The 16729-nt window shown below is 46.3% G+C and overlaps 1 protein-coding gene across 1 annotated transcript; it reads right to left on the bottom strand.

Moving 5' to 3' along the window:
* Positions 1-4388: 4388 nt before the first annotated feature.
* LOC144953858 (uncharacterized) lies at positions 4389-13462 on the bottom strand. Its single transcript, XM_078884513.1, has 3 exons — positions 13413-13462; positions 13043-13109; positions 4389-8289 (listed from the first exon to the last, which is right to left on the bottom strand). Exon 3 carries the CDS (start codon positions 8277-8279, stop codon positions 5940-5942), a length of 2340 nt encoding a protein of 779 aa, XP_078740639.1. The 5' UTR covers positions 8280-8289; positions 13043-13109; positions 13413-13462; the 3' UTR covers positions 4389-5939.
* Positions 13463-16729: the final 3267 nt, after the last annotated feature.

The raw sequence follows: 16729 nt of genomic DNA, 5'->3' as shown, positions 1-16729 counted from the left end.
TATCCAGAAACTACACAATGGAGATGGCGCGTCAATGATCGCCCCCTACCGACAGACTCGTGTCCACGTGCAGGTCCGTGCAGGGCTACCACCTTGTGCCACACAGGGGCAGCTGCCACTTAGGGGGGGGGCACCTTTAGATCGTTTGAGATGAGATTCGATACGAAACACTGAGTTGCTGAGGCAATTAGGCAAGCGACTTATGAGTGAATGCTTGGGAGCTTCATCGTCTCTCGCTCCTGCCGACAGATGCACCCAGCCGACAGCTCCACAGATACCAGCCGCTCCTACTCTGCAGGGACAGCTACGCATGGTTCGAAATAAGTTCTAGATACACACAGACTCACACAGAGATCCATAGATTATCACCGTTGGTTACGTATGGTGCAAAAGACGTTCACCATACACACAGAGACCTATAGATGAGCACGGTTGGCTATGTATGGTGTGAAATCAGTTCCAGTCGCGTGTAGTCGTGGAAGTTGAACAGGTGCGTGTTGCTACTGACAGTAGTTGAATATGGTTGGATATACGCAGTTAGAGACAACAACCGCTATTCGCCACTAAGTGGCGGTGACGTCACCACGACGCTTGTGCCAGGCCACGTGCACCTTGAGGCCATGCGAAATGTCGAACGCCCACCGGCAGGTCACGGAGCAGACCCAGGTGCCACGGGTCGACTGAGATGACTGGCTGATGCATCACCTGTGCCCCCTACTGTGCCAACTTGCTGTGCTTTAGCCAACCAACGCTCCGCTCGTTGTTCTGAGCGTCGCTCCTCCACCCTCCGTTGTTGTTGGAGGGCGACTGCCTTGGGATGAACTGTGTAGACTCGTCCTAAGCCATCAGATTCACCGTCAGCAGCTCGTCGCTTCCATTTTTTTAGCAGTCCATGTATAGTAGGAGAGAACTTAATGGTAGAGCAGGTTGGCAGCAAATGGGTCACTTGGGCACAAAACCAAGAACGCCATCAGGGTGGTATCTAGTGGAGCCAGGGCCTGTTGTTGGGCATTTCCTTTGGTGACGTAGATGCGTTGAACATTTTTGAGGTGAAGTGCCAAATGGACGACTGTGGGGGAACGGTCATGGATGGGGAAGCCAAGAATACAGCAAATGGCCTCATTGTTGCTGATGTATCTTCCTTGGAAAGAAAGTTTGAGCTCATGCACACTTTGCCCCTCTCTTTTGTAATGCAAAGACAGCCATGTCAGGGCCTTTGTTGATGTATTGGCAAACATATTTGATGGCTTTTTTTTAGAATAGCAGAATTTCACATTAAAGTGGGGAACGATCCACCGGTTGTGAACCTTCATTAGCGAGTTAGTGGCAGGTCTGAGCGTTGTCTGAAATCCACCATGCTCAGTATTTCTGTGACGATATCGAGGATAGCCATCATGGGCCGACTGAGTGTCTTGCAAGTAGTTCCGTGGATACCTCTTGGTACACCTGTGGTCTTGCATACATGTGTAATGCGGGCGTAAACGACCTTCCGGATGTGACGTCATGGGGGGAGGAGTTACGTCACGTGGGGGAGAGGGTTCAGAGCTAAAAGGGGAGAAACCGGAAGAGGGGAGGTTGTTGGAGACTGGGAGAGAGTAAGGCCACGCAGGGCGAAGGCTGGGGAGAGTGGCGAGATCGCCACACACACAGAGTACGGATAGGGCACCGTCGGCCAGCGGTGACCGACCCCGGAGAAGCGGGGAGCAGCGGTGAGGCTGCAGCGAGGGCAGCTGGGAGGCTGCACGAAGAGAACAGCAGCGGGACTGCTTCGGAGAAGAGAGAGCAGCGGTGGGGCTGCAGCGAGGGCAGCTGGAGAGGCTGCACGAGGAGATTAGCAGTGAGGCTGCTACGGGACAGAGAAAGAGCCGTGTGGGAAAAGTATACGAACCCGAATAAAGGACACCAAGCCAGATACCGTGGTCGAGTCCTTTATTACACATGGCGCATTTGGATAGAACTGGGCACATGGGCCATGGACCATTTGGTTGCAGACCACATAGAAAAAGGGCAGGGTCTGGATGGGGGTGAGATAGCTCAGCACTGATAAATGTGTCAATGTGACTTGCATCAATTGTTTCCCTCATCCATAGCGAAATGTGAGCACGAGGTGGACGACGTTTTTGCCACCCAATGGTGTGCAAGCTACTGTTTGTCTATCCAAAGACGCCACCTTCGTTAGTCATAATAAGCATCTCATAAACTTCGAGTTTTTAGACCCTAGCTAACATGTCATGTCTGTCTGGTGGCTTTTGGATTGGATAAAGGTAAACCTGCAACTCCTTTCATTTGAGATTGCAAGTGAAGGTGATGAATCACGAAGGAATAGAAGTTTCTTTAGAGACAGTTTTGTGAGGATGTCTTTGTCCTGCAGCTTTGTAATTGGAGGAATCTTGACGTGGTACCCATCTTGGCCTTGCGACAGGAAAATGTGTTATTGTAGGGCATCGTATGCTCTTTCAGTGTCAGGAAATTGTGCGATGGTGTTTTCTTGGTATGGAAGAACAATGTCTCTCTCACAATGTTCCTCACCCACCGTAAGAAAGCAAGGTCAACAATATTTGGGGCATTGAACCTCCCTGCGTGCTCCCCGCTTAGGTGGAAAGGTGCGGTACGGAAAAATTTAAATGGGTGATATTCCCACGAATGTCACAAAACGATAGACGAAATTCAATGGGCTGTAGCTAAAAAAGTCCAACGTATTTAGCAGTATAACATATTAATCGGCAACGCAGTACTACAAATCAGTAAATATCGTGACGTGCGCAATCGAAACAATAGAAATGCATTGAAGAAATAAGATGAAATACGTTTACATTAAAGAGCAGCAGTACGTACAGGTAAGTTGAGAAGCAGACGACAGTCTAGATTATAGACTGGCAGTACGCCGACTCAATGACACAAGCATTGCTACAGTCGACATAAAAAGCTGTCAATACGGTCAGCAGCTGAAAAAGCAGGATACAGTCGACATGAAAGGCTGGCAGTACACTGAGTGAGGTAAAGAAGCAGGCAACAGATTATAGACTGGCATACTCAATGCCCAAAAGCAAAATTAGCAGTGTAGATAACATGTAGTTTTTGCGACCAATATTATTTATAATAAACATTTTTGGGTCAGATCGCGTTATTATTTATGTGTCATAACCCTCCACCACCCGACACGGCCAATCAGCAAAAAAGACAAAAAGTTCACCATGGGAACCTCATTTGCCAGTAAAAATATGATAATTGTTTTTTTACCCTTCTATCGGGCAACAAAACTGACACCTTTTTACAAGGAGTCATGTTTGCATAGACCACAATACCTGCAGTCATAATACAAGCAAAAGACATAACTCTGATAATGTGCACTGGCCTTGAAGTTGATTGGTCCACACCCGAGACAGCTTTCCTTAGAGCCTAGTCTCACATGGGTTGGACCAGATGACGCCAAAAGGCAAAAAGTTCCCTACTTCAGCCCACCGGTGTGTTGAAGAGTGAATCCACAACATTTACAATTTTTGAGTAGTACGACTTTCGCTAGTAATTACATCCAGCATCATCGGGCAATTCGCCAGAATCGTGCCAATGCACCGAAGTTAATTAACGAGCAGGCAGCAGGCAACAGCACGGACTGGCAGTGCACCGTCTCAGCTTCATAGAAACACAGCTAAACAAGAACATATTTAGCAACCAAATAGTGCAATATTAGTTTTCTACACACAAACATTTTTATTGTAATATTTGGCAACTTATTTGTTTCATAATAGTAAACAATAAACCTGAGTTTTTAGCGAAAGATTAAATAAAATTGTACTTCACATTGCCGTGGTGAGGCCTAGTCCAATGCAGAGCCCGCGGCCTCGCCGAGATTGCCAAGCCGGAGGAGGTGACACATTGCCAGGCTGGGGGCTGGGCCGCTCTCCCCACCCGCACTGCAATAATGCCATCTAAGTGCTCTAATATTAATATCTACGGACTTTATAGCAGTAACTGCATTGTGTGTATATTTTTTAAGCATTGTTAACGCGAATGAGATTTGTATCGATCGTGTGTGCGTTGCTAGGAGTGCAATTGCGTGAACACAGACAGACAAAAATGACATTTATATATAACGCACTACTTTAACTGTGATGAACGCTGCACTGTCATTTTCATGCAGGGGGCGCTGTAAACCTACGTGCCCCCTGCATGAACGACGGAGGCGCAAGGACAGACGTTCGATCACGTTGGAATCGATCTGCAGACGGCGGTCTTCTCGCACGGCCAACTCTGTCACCTTACCTCGATTCCACGATCCCAACCAGGTGAAAGTCTGCATCGAACCGAACCCCCCGGCAAGGCCATTTACCTCACGACGAGACAAAATTCACACCAAATGTCGTTTTCAATTAAGTCTTACAGATGTAAAATAATATAAGCTTTTAATGAATACAATTATCTATTTAAAAAATAACAGTTCAAAGATGTTTCATTTTAAAACTTCAAAACGGAGCATCGGGAGTTTGCGTGGATGCGTCGTTCGTGTGCAATTTTTTTCGTGACTTTCCTGGCCGAAAGCCGTAAATGGTTGAGGGGCACCACAGGCCGTCCGGCTTGCTTCAACCCATGGTTGTGAACATCCAGACGTTAATCGGCAAGGACCATTTCTTGTCCAAGTTCGCCAACATATATGACATGAAGCAAAATTATGAGTGTTGTTGTGGAGAATGTATCTACTAGATGTGCTCTGCCTTGTAACCAAATACAAATCTGTACCAAAAATGCATTTCAAATATGCTCTTAAAATTACCTCCTTGCAATGAAGCAGATCAGCAGACACGACATCTTTCATTTATCGATTTCTCCACGAAACAAAGGAATGTTTTAAACAAACTAGAACTAGCACAGACTTCTGGGAGTGCACCATTGATTCAGTGCAAGCCACCTGTGCACCCCGATTGGTGCACAGAGTCTCAACAGCAGCCGGTGTTGCTTCAACCGATAGTTACGGACATCCAGACGTTAATCAGCAAGGAGCATTTCTAGTCCGAGTTAAACAACATCTACGTCAACACGTAATGCAAAATTATAATTCGTGTTGTAGAGAATGAATCTCCTCTACATGTAACTTTTGAGTGGTATTCCTTGTAACTGATGAACAATCCAAATGTGCTCCCTATTTCAAAGACAATGAGTTGCTCCAGAGGGAGATGCTTCCTGAAAACACTAAAGTGCCCTTTGACCTGTATCACAAGAACAAGGAGTCTCACCTGAGTTATCTGTACAGGTTACTTCCAAAAACACACACTGTGTCCTAACATGACTTATTCAATGTTTGACCCTTATAGACAAAATGGTACATGTACGCACACAATCAGACAAGTATTCATTCAAAATTAGTGACAGGCATATTAACAAAATTGAATTACTGCACTGAAATATACTGCATTAGGTTACATCGTATTAACAAGATAAACAAAAAACAATGTCTGCTTAACAGTGTATATACAACGTACTATTGCGCCATTCAAAACAAGTAGGCCATTGCATGTTTAATGTAGCAAATTCTAAAAACATTACCTACAAATTCCACAACCAAGATGCCACATCAACCATCACCCCCTACTGACAGGCTCTTGTCCATATGTAGTCCCGTGCAGGGCCACCACCTTGTGCCACACAAGGGCAGCTGCTACTTGGGGATGTTTCGAGTGTTTGAAATGAGATACGATACAAAACTCCAAGTTGTCGAGGCGATTAAAGCAAGCACCATATAAATGCAATTCATAACATAGTGAATGCGTGGGAGCTTTTTGGCTCCCGCTCCTGGTTAGAGATCAATGCAACCCACAGGTCCACAAAGACATGGCCGCTCTTACCCTGCAGGGTGAACCTAGGAATTGAGTGTTCAACTTCACATTCTCGTCATTCAAGGCCTGTGACAAAGGTGCATCTATTGGAGCGATATTGTCTCTGGCTTACACATCTACCGGGTCTCCATTTGACTTTGTATTGTCTCGGAGGAAGTCCACCCACACCTCCACTTCCACAAACTGCTGAGAGTTGCCTCGCTCTGCTTCACAGTCAGAATTCTCCTCCTGCTTCACGTTGCCTCTATCGATGTGGAGGTCAGATTTTGGAGTTGACTCTTCATCTTCACATTTTACCTTCACTTCTTCGCTCTTCACCATCACTTCTTCACATTTCACCTTCACCTCCTCATATTTCACCTTGACACCTTTAAAAGCGTCCAAGCTGGGATTTTCTTCCGGTTCTTGTTTCATGAGGGATGGGCTCATTACGGCACTTTGACTTTCACAAGCTGATATCAGACTCCGCTCCTTGTGGATATTATGATGCTTGTGTGTTCTCTGGTGTTTTTTAAGAGTCGATGAACTTGCAAACGCCTTCCCACACACACTGCACTTGCAGGGTTTCTCTCCCGTGTGTGTTCTCTGGTGTGGTACAAGAGCAGATGACTGTGCAAACGCCTTCCCACACACACTGCACTTGAAGGGTTTCTCTCCCGTGTGTGTTCTCTGGTGTGCTACAAGAGCAGATGACATTGCAAACGCCTTCCCACACACACTGCACTTGAAGGGTTTCTCTCCCGAGTGTGTTCTCTGGTGTGCTACAAGAGCAGATAACTGTGTAAACGCCTTCCCACACACACTGCATTTGAAGGGTTTTTCTCCCGTGTGTGTTCTCTTGTGTGTTGCAAGAGTAGATGAAAGTGCAAACGCCTTCCCACACACACTGCACTTGAAGGGTTTCTCTCCCGTGTGTGTTCTCTGGTGTTTTACACGATGAGATGAATCTAAAAACGCCTTTCCACACACACTGCACTTGAAGGGGTTTTCTCCCGTGTGTGTTCTCTGGTGTGTTACAAGAGTATATAATTGTGCAAACGCCTGCCCACACACACTGCACTTGAAGGGTTTTTCTCCCGTGTGTGTTCTCTGGTGTTTTACAAGAGTAGATGACTTTGTAAACGCCTTCCCACACACACTGCACTTGAAGGGTTTCTCTCCCGTGTGTGTTCTCTGGTGTTCTACAAGAACATATGACTGTGCAAACGCCTTCCCACACACACTGCACTTGAAGGGTTTTTCTCCCGTGTGTGTTCTCTGGTGTGTTGCAAGAGTAGATGAAAGTGCAAACGCCTTCCCACATACACTGCACTTGAAGGGTTTCTCTCCCGTGTGTGTTCTCTGGTGTTTTACAAGATGAGCTGAATCTGAAAACGCCTTCCCACACACACTGCACTTGCAGGGTTTCTCTCCCGTGTGTGTTCTCTGGTGTTCTACAAGAGTAGATGACTTTGCAAACGACTTCCCACACACACTGCACTTGAAGGGTTTCTCTCCCGTGTGTGTTCTCTGGTGTACTACAAGAGCAGATGACTTTGCAAACGCCTTCCCACATACACTGCACTTGAAGGGTTTCTCTCCCGTGTGTGTTCTCTGGTGTGCTACAAGAGTAGATGAATCTGAAAACGCCTTCCCACACACACTGCACTTGCAGGGTTTCTCTCCCGTGTGTGTTCTCTGGTGTGGTACAAGAGCAGATGACTTTGCAAACGCCTTCCCACACACACTGCACTTGAAGGGTTTCTCTCCCGTGTGTGTTCTCTGGTGTGCTACAAGAGCAGATGACATTGCAAATGCCTTCCCACACACACTGCACTTGAAGGGTTTCTCTCCCGAGTGTGTTCTCTGGTGTGCTACAAGAGCAGATAACTGTGCAAACGCCTTCCCACACACACTGCATTTGAAGGGTTTTTCTCCCGTGTGTGTTCTCTTGTGTGTTGCAAGAGTAGATGAAAGTGCAAACGCCTTCCCACACACACTGCACTTGAAGGGTTTCTCTCCCGTGTGTGTTCTCTGGTGTTTTACAAGATCTGATGAATCTGAAAACGCCTTCCCACACACACTGCACTTGAAGGGTTTTTCTCCCGTGTGTGTTCTCTGGTGTGTTACAAGAGTATATAATTGTGCAAACGCCTTCCCACACACACTGCACTTGAAGGGTTTTTCTCCCGTGTGTGTTCTCTGGTGTTTTACAAGAGTAGATGACTTTGCAAACGCCTTCCCACACACACTGCACTTGAAGGGTTTTTCTCCCGTGTGTGTTCTCTGGTGTGTTGCAAGAGTAGATGAAAGTGCAAACGCCTTCCCACACACACTGCACTTGAAGGGTTTCTCTCCCATGTGTGTTCTCTGGTGCTGTGTCAAATGTTCAGGACAATTCGTGCTGTATGAACACCGGTCGCATTGTTGCCTTGTCGGACCGAGCTGCGCCGAGTGCCTTTGCTCCATCAGACCAATTCTGCAGAGAAAAGTACAGAGGAAGCGTCAGTTGCAGACAGAAAACAAAATATCTACACGTCAGTAGAGGCACAGAGAAATGCATATACACAGTCACACGTGACTTACACGTCTATACTTATTTATATATTCATGATATAGTGAAAAAGCTTCCAAAATTCATCACGCGGGCTGTTATGGCACACAATGAGAGGGCAAATGGTCACAAATTTCGGCTGTCTGGCTACAAAAGGAATATTTATGAAAGCTAAATTCAGTTGACATAGCAAAAGGTGTTGAAAATAATACTATTTGTGTTATGCAGAAATTCATAAATTCATGTTCAATCGCAACTTAGAGGTGTGTTGTATATAGACCTTTTCCAAAAATATATATTAAGAATAATTCGACCCATTTTTTTCCTTAAATAATTAATAAATGAAACCAACACTCAACTCCGCTACCCCTCAAGCCACACCAAGCATCTGGAGGTCATTAAACAACAAACTTCGGGGCAAAGAGGTGTTCGCGACTATCTGGAAATCTCCAGGCTGGCAGATGACCATATGACATGACCTCCCCGGACGTTTTGGACAGTTCACAAACAAATCTCCAGAGCACATAGCAGAGACAAACGGACGTTACAACTCACATTTTCTTTCACGGCAAAAGTTTGAAACTCGTCAAAAAGAACAAATCGACGTTATAGACTGCAGTCTATACGAGCGGCTTTATACTGGTAGGAACGAAGTGGACCAGACACCAATAGATTATATCGTCCGTCCGTTTGTCCATTTGTCCGTCCGTCCGTGTAGCAACATCGCCCCCTACTGCAAACACTTGGCATGACCCTACAAAAACCTTGAGACTCAGTGACGCTATCCTGGCTAAACAAGTGTAACATTCCTTATAATTCCCTGAGATAACTTTTAATTAAAACTTTTAAATTAAATAAAAAAACTCACAGCGCCCTAAAGCCTACAGCTAGGCCTAAAGCCTAGAACTAGGCCTGAAACTCTCCCTTTGTATCGTACCCCCGCGTGTGTGAAAGGGAGTTAATGTTTCACAATGTTACATTCCCTGATTTTTTTAAATAGAAACATTTAAATTTCAAGCTTTTACATTAATAATTAAAACATTTAAATTAAATATTAACTCACAGCGACCTAAAGCCTACAGCTAGGCCTAAAGCCTAGAAATAGGCCTCAAAGTCTCCCTTCGTATCGTCCGATTAGGTGTAGCAACATCGCCCCCTACTGCAAACACTTGGCAGGACCCTACAAAAACCTACAGTGGGGCTTTCCTGGCTAAACAAGTGTAATAATACATTATGTTTATATTCTTTGATATTCGTTCCTACCAGCCCACCCCGCAGGGTCCTGTTTATTATTTATTTTATTTCACCGTTATTCAACTCGTATATCATTTTGTATTGTATCTTTCTATCCATGTAACTTCACCAAGAGAACCAAGGAATGTGCATTCTGGTAGACAAGAAAGTGAGCGCTTGGTTATATCTCCAGCCTCGGGATATCAAAATATAACTCAAAATAAAACACCGATCCCTGGTGACACAGACTTACAACAAAGCTTGGCAAAACCCTCGGAATAATGGTAACAACGAGGGGCATTACGAATCTTGGTTAAACATGAACCAAATAATAACCACGAGATATTAGACCCGGGGTAACTCATAAGAGGTACAAGAAATAGGTCCAACACACACAAGACCAGATAATATGTATTCCATGGAATCAAAGCCTCCCCGGCCACCTTTGTCTTCCAACAATTTGACACAAACACATGGCAGCCACAATTACGTATGAAGGGTGTCTGGCCTTGAGCTAACAAACACAACGAAGGGGGGGGATGCCAACAAGCATAAACTTAGACGGAAAACAGCCCGTCCGGGGTCATCAAGGGAAGGGGGGGGGGGCATTCAGGCGCGGCCGCGGAGAGAGGACGGTGACAGAGGGCATCTGTTTTTTTTCTCTCGCAAGAGACGCACAGAGAGGGGAGGGAATTTCAGATATAACGAACGACACAGATCATGCAATTCAGTCTTGCAAAGGGGCAAACTCCGGGGCATGGCCTCGAGATCAACCATGGGTGTCGTGTCTCGTGGAGCGAAGGGACGATGTGTGTTAAGAGCTGAGTTCGGCATGAACTGACAGAGTATCGCTGAAAGTTTATTCTACATTCATCCTGATGTTTTGAGTCGCCTGTGGAATCGAGGGTTTGCGATAAGTTGTATTGTACCAAGCTATCAGAGTTGCGTAAGAGGTGTGCTAATACAATTTACAAGTTTTGAGAGTCAGTGATCCAGCCAGCGACGAGCAGCTCACAGCAGCAGCCCTCTTAGAAGAAGGGTGGAGAGCACGAAAGTTGAGCAACGACAAGGCGAAGCCCGGAAGTGAGGGCGGGAGAGGTAACACAATGCCAGTGCAAAACTGGCAGCTGCACGCCAAGGGCGAAAGCAAGGAGAGAGAAAGGAGAGAGCACGGAGCAGTGGAAAGAGCCTGAGCCAGCGCAGCCCTGAAGTAAGGGCGGGTGTCCGTGTGAAGCTGGCAGCTGCACGATCAAGGAGAGAGCACGGAGCAGTGGAAAGAGCCTGACCAGCCGCCCGTGAGCAAGAGTGTCAGCGCCAGCGAGAGCGCCGTGGGTTCGACCCACACACACACCGACCAGCACCAGCTGGGAACCAATGCCAGAGTGAGGAGCGGCGACCAGCAGACAAGCTGCGCACGCTATCTGATGACGGAATCATCGCACACCGCCGACGGCGAGCATCACGCCAACTCAACCAGCAGTGAAGAGAGCTGCAACGCCAAGAGGAAGAGTGCCGTGTGTTTAATACACACACACACGTACACACAGCTACACACACACACACGTACACACAGCTACACACACACACACGTACACACAGCTACACACACACACACACACAGCTACACACACACACGTACACACAGCTACACACACACACACACGTACACACAGCTACACACACACACACACGTACACACAGCTACACACACACACACACGTACACACAGCTACACACACACACGTACACACAGCTACACACACACCTACACACACACACACACGTACACACAGCTACACACACACACACACGTACACACAGCTACACACACACACGTACACACAGCTACACACACACACACACGTACACACAGCTACACACACACACACACACGTACACACAGCTACACACACACACACACGTACACACAGCTACACACACACACACACGTACACACAGCTACACACACACAGCTACACACAGGTACACACAGCTACACACACACGTACACACAGCTACACACACACACACAGCTACACACACGTACACACAGCTACACACACACACGCCGTCCCAGCGGCCCTGCTGGGAATCCCGAGGTATTTTCAGCACAAGGAACGCCGTACCGCGTAATCCGCCAAGTCAACAAGTGGAAAAGAAGACGCACGCACACAACACGCATATCGGGACGAATAAGATGAAAAGCATTTACTGCCCATTGAGTTACGTGGATACGGTCGTTCAGAAGTATTTTTGTCATTCCTTTTCGATGATTGCATAATCTTGCCAATGAATTAATTGACGTATACTTTTGCTTTCGGGAAATGTTTTTTTATTGCCGTTCGTAGGAATATCGTCGCATGCATGTTTAAGGACGTTTTCCTATCGCCGTATATGCTCGCGTTACTCTGAGGAATTAATCGAATGTTCTGTTACCCAGTAAACAACGTAATCATTGAGGGTTAAATGTACGGATCAATGAGAACATCTCCAGGGGTACTGTGTTGACAATTCCAAGCATAAGAGTTCGAATATTAAAGTTTTATGTTATTGGTTAGAAATTTAAATTTCTTAACACAAAAGAGTCCGAGTGGTGCCTTCCTAAGTTCATGCGTAATGATCTCAATTATGAGAACTGTATCCTGCGGTGAGATTTGAATTTGGAGACACGAAGACACAATCAGTAAATGTTAAAACGAGACTAATTGTATTATCCCAAGTGATAATACGACCCTAGACAACGAAGATAAGCGTAATTATCATAACTGCAAACATTAGCATAATTGCATACAGTTGCATAACTTAATAGGATCACCTCCCTAATTAGCATAATTTCTGATAATTACACATTTTTCCTATTTACATTTAATTTTTATTATTTTTAATTAATTTTTCAAGGCCCAACATATACAACAGGTGTGAAGCCAGACAGGCTCACGATGTCCTTGAATGCTGGGATGAACAGATCTGACTTCACCTGCATGTGTGTGCTGTGTTAACTTCTTGACTGTTTCCATTCTTACAAAGAGCTCCAGAGGAAAACAAAAAACAAACTACAGCTTTGATATAACCTCCCTGTTCAATAGAGTTAATAGACTTTACTGCAAACACAAACTTTACACTGTCACACACTGGCATGGCTCACAGGTGGTGGTGTATTAATGCTTCCTTACTCCACCAAGAAATTCATTGAGGATCAATCAACATCGCCGAGGCTGCGTCTCTCTCCCCGTGGTGTTAACTACCTCTCCTGGTATACAGGAAGTCGTGGGTTCGATCCCGACCCTGACCCCCGGTTGTCCCCATCTCGACATGCAGAGAGTGAACACCACCACACGTCTAGAGTGAACACCACCACACGTCTAGAGTGAACACCGCCACGCGTCTAGAGTGAACACCGCCACGTGTCTAGAGTGAACACTGCCACGCTGTTGACGAGCCTCACCTTGTTGTTGTTGTGGGCAGGTCGCTTCTGAAAACAAGCGCGGTATAGCAGCTCAAGCGGGCTTGGCCTGGAATAAAAAAAGAAAAACTAAGAATATTAAAAGTAAAACAAAGTTACAAAGTGGCGAGCCGTGTGAAGACAAATTAAACTTGAGCGAGAGAATTGAAGCAAACGCGATCAGGCGAGGGCAGGAGGCAAGGCCCCGCGTTGTAAAATTCCAACTTGGACATCGCTTCCATGCTCGCTGCTACTCAAATAACATCCCTACGAGAGAGAGAGCGAGGCTCTACCTCGGTAAACAACAACCACCACAACAACAACAACCACAACAACAACAACCACCACAACAACCGCGATGAGAATTTCTCACCTCGGATTTTAGGGCGAGCGCTGAGCGGCAACTTCCTGTTACATCGTGACGTCACGAGGCAGGAGGTGACATGACGTCACTTGCAAGAAAAGACACTCTCCTCCCACAACGAGCGGCTCTGTAACTTAAATAAATTATGTTAATGAGCCGCCAGTCACCGGGCGTAGCTTTGCCCAAATAAGGATTGGCACTGGAACAGATATCGGCAGCGGCCGAGCGGAGGTGACGTCACGCTCAAGAGCGCGTGAGTTGGGTGGGGTGAATACCTTGGTGACATGACGTCACTAGCGAGGCACACCTCCCCCTGGCGTTTGACGCCGATGAGGTCACGCTGAGCGGCGACGTCAGAGGGCGGGGTCAGAGTTCAAGTTTGTTGACAGATGGGGAGCGGCAGTGTCGTAGTGAGGGCTGCGCTCCGCACCGACCAGCCGAGTTCCATTCCCGCTCGTGGCCAACACCGCCAGTGACGACTTTCTGAGCCGGTCCTGAGCCTCCCCTACGTCGACTCAGCCTCAAACGAGTCCCCGGTGCGGTGTGTCAACATCGCCACTGGGGAGACAAAGGCGGCCGGGCGTGGTGCTGGCCACCCACCCCCTCGTGTGCCGTCCCACCCTTAATAGGTGCTCGCTAACAGCACTTGCCCCTACAGTCTGTTAAGGCTATACGGGGGGGTCTTTGTGTGTTGGGAGCAAGTTTGAGTGGCGTGTAGCCGTGGGAGTTGAACGGGCGCCTGCTGCTACTGACAGTCGTTGACTGCGGTTGGACAGACGCTGATAGACAGACACAGACAGACAAGACAGGCGGACAGACACAGACAAGAGGAACACAGAGACACAGAGACGACATAGACAGAGACAGGCAGAGAGACACAGGCAGAGAGACACACAGAGGCAAACAGAGAGACAGACGGACAGAGATGTTGAATCGAACACACTGAACTCGATCCATTGAAAGTTTCCTCGATCTTTGCCCATCCCCGGAAGTCGTTCTAGTTTCTATTTATTTCCCTGTGTGGTGTGTAGTGTAAGCAATGTGGGATATCAATGTACACAGATACGAACAAGATCAGCAGACGTCTTTCATTTATCAGTCTCTCCGCGAAACAAAGGAATGTTTTACACAAAATATAACTACTGCAGCATTCAGTGCAAGTCAACTGTGGACCGGTATTGGTGTACAATTTATACATAAATATATAAGCACACGACTTCATTTATCTGTGACGAACGCTGCACTTTCCATCGCTTTCATGCAGGGGGCACTGCAAACCTACGCGCCCCCTGCATGAACGACGGAGGCGCAGGGACAGACGTTCGATCACGTTGGAATCGATCTGCAGACGGCGGTCTTCTCTCAACCAGGTGAAAGTCCGCATCAAACAGAATCCGCGGCAAGGCAATCTACTTAACGACGAGAGAAAATTCACACGAAATGTCGTTTTCAATTAAGTCTTCCAGATGTAAAATGATATAAGCTTTTAAAGAAGAAATACAATTATCTAATGCAAAACATAATACAATTCAAAGTTGTTTCATTTTGAAACTTCAAAACGGAGCATCGGGTGCTTGCGTGAATGCATCGTTCGTGTGCATTTTTCGTGACTTTCCTAGCCCAAGGCCGTAAATGGTTGTGAGGGGGCTGTAGGCAGTCCGGCTTGCTTCAACCCCATGGTTGTGAACATCCAGACGTTAATCGGCAAGGGCCATTTATTGTCCTAGTTCGCCAACATATAAGACGTCATGCAAAATTCTAATGAGTGTTGTTGTAGAGAATGCATCTACTAGATGTGCTCTGCCTTGTAACCGAATACAAATCTGTACCAAAAATGCATTTCAAATATGCTCTTAAAATTACCTCCTTGCTATGAAGCAGATCAGCAGACACGACATCTTTCATTTATCGATCTCTCCACGAAACAAAGGAATGTTTTACACAAACTATAACTAGCACAGACTTCTGGGAGCGCGTCATTGATTCAGTGCAAGCCACCTGGGGACCCTTATTGGTGCACAGCGTCTCAAGAGCAGCCGGGCTTGCTTCAACCGATAGCTTCAAACATCCAGACGTTAATCAGTAAGGAGCATTTCTAGCCCTAGTTAGACGAAATTTGTGTCAACACGTAATACCAAATTATAATTCAAGTTGTAGAGAATGTATCTACACTACGTGTAACTTTTGAGTGGTTTGCCTTGTAATTGATGAATGATCCGAGTGTGCTCCCTATTTCAAAGACATTGAGTTGCTCCAGAGGGAGATGCTTCCTGAAAACACAAAAGTACCCTTTGACCTGTATCACAAGAACAATGAGTCTCACCTGAGTGATCTGTACAGGTTACTTGCAAAACACACACTGTGTCCTAACATGACTCATTCAATGTTTGACCCTTATAGACAAAATGGTACATGTACGCACACCATCAGACAAGTATTCATTCTAAATTCGTGACAGGCATATTAACAAAATTGAATTACTGCACTGAAATATACTGCATTAGGTTACATCGCATTAACAAGAAGCTAATTTAAAAAAATACGCACCGTCTGCTTAACAGTGTATGTACAACATACTAATGCACCATTCAAAACGAGTCGGCCATTGCATGCTGGCATCTGGGTAAAAATTTAGCAAATTCTAAACATTACCTACAAACTTCACAACTGAGATGCCACATCAACCATCGCCCCCTACTGACAGGCTCTTGTCCACATGCAAGCCGGTGCAGGGCCACCACCTTGTGCTACACAGGGGCAGCTACTACTTGGGGATGCTCTTGGAGTGTTTGAGACGAGATACGATGAAAACTCCGAATTGCCGAGGCAATTAAGCAAGCACAATATAAATGCAATTGATAACAGTGAATGCTTGGGAGCTTATTGGCTCTCGCTCCTGGTTAGAGATCTACCCAACACACAGGTCCACAAAGACTGGCCGCTCTTACCCTGCAGGTTGAACCTAGGAACTGAGTGTTCTACTTCACATTCTTGTCATTAAAGGCCTGTGACAAAGGTGCATCTATTGGAGCGGCATCGTCTAAGGCAGTGGTTCTTAACCTTGTTGGAGGTACTGAACCCCACCAGTTTCATATGCGCATTCACAGAACCCTTCTTAATTGGAAAAATAAAATGATTTTTTCAAATTCAAAACATAGGTACATGTTTTACTGGTGCACAATCATGAGTCAGGTGTGTGTCTTAACCTCCGCCGAACCCCTGAGACTGACTCACCGAACCCCTGGGGTTCGATCGAACCCAGGTTAAGAACCACTGGTCAAAGGCTTACGCATCTCCCGGGTCTCCATTTGACTTTGTATTGTCTC

Source organism: Lampetra fluviatilis (assembly GCF_964198595.1).
Source record: "Lampetra fluviatilis chromosome 48 unlocalized genomic scaffold, kcLamFluv1.1 SUPER_48_unloc_1, whole genome shotgun sequence".
Classification (NCBI taxonomy): Eukaryota; Metazoa; Chordata; class Hyperoartia; order Petromyzontiformes; family Petromyzontidae; genus Lampetra; species Lampetra fluviatilis.
Note: the sequence above shows the minus strand (reverse complement) of the source record. Positions and strands in the feature narration are given on the sequence as shown.

Bases quoted from the DNA above. Each gene is read 5' to 3' on its own strand.
- LOC144953858 (XM_078884513.1), bottom strand. From the start codon at position 8,279: ATGGAGCAAAGGCACTCGGCGCAGCTCGGTCCGACAAGGCAACAATGC.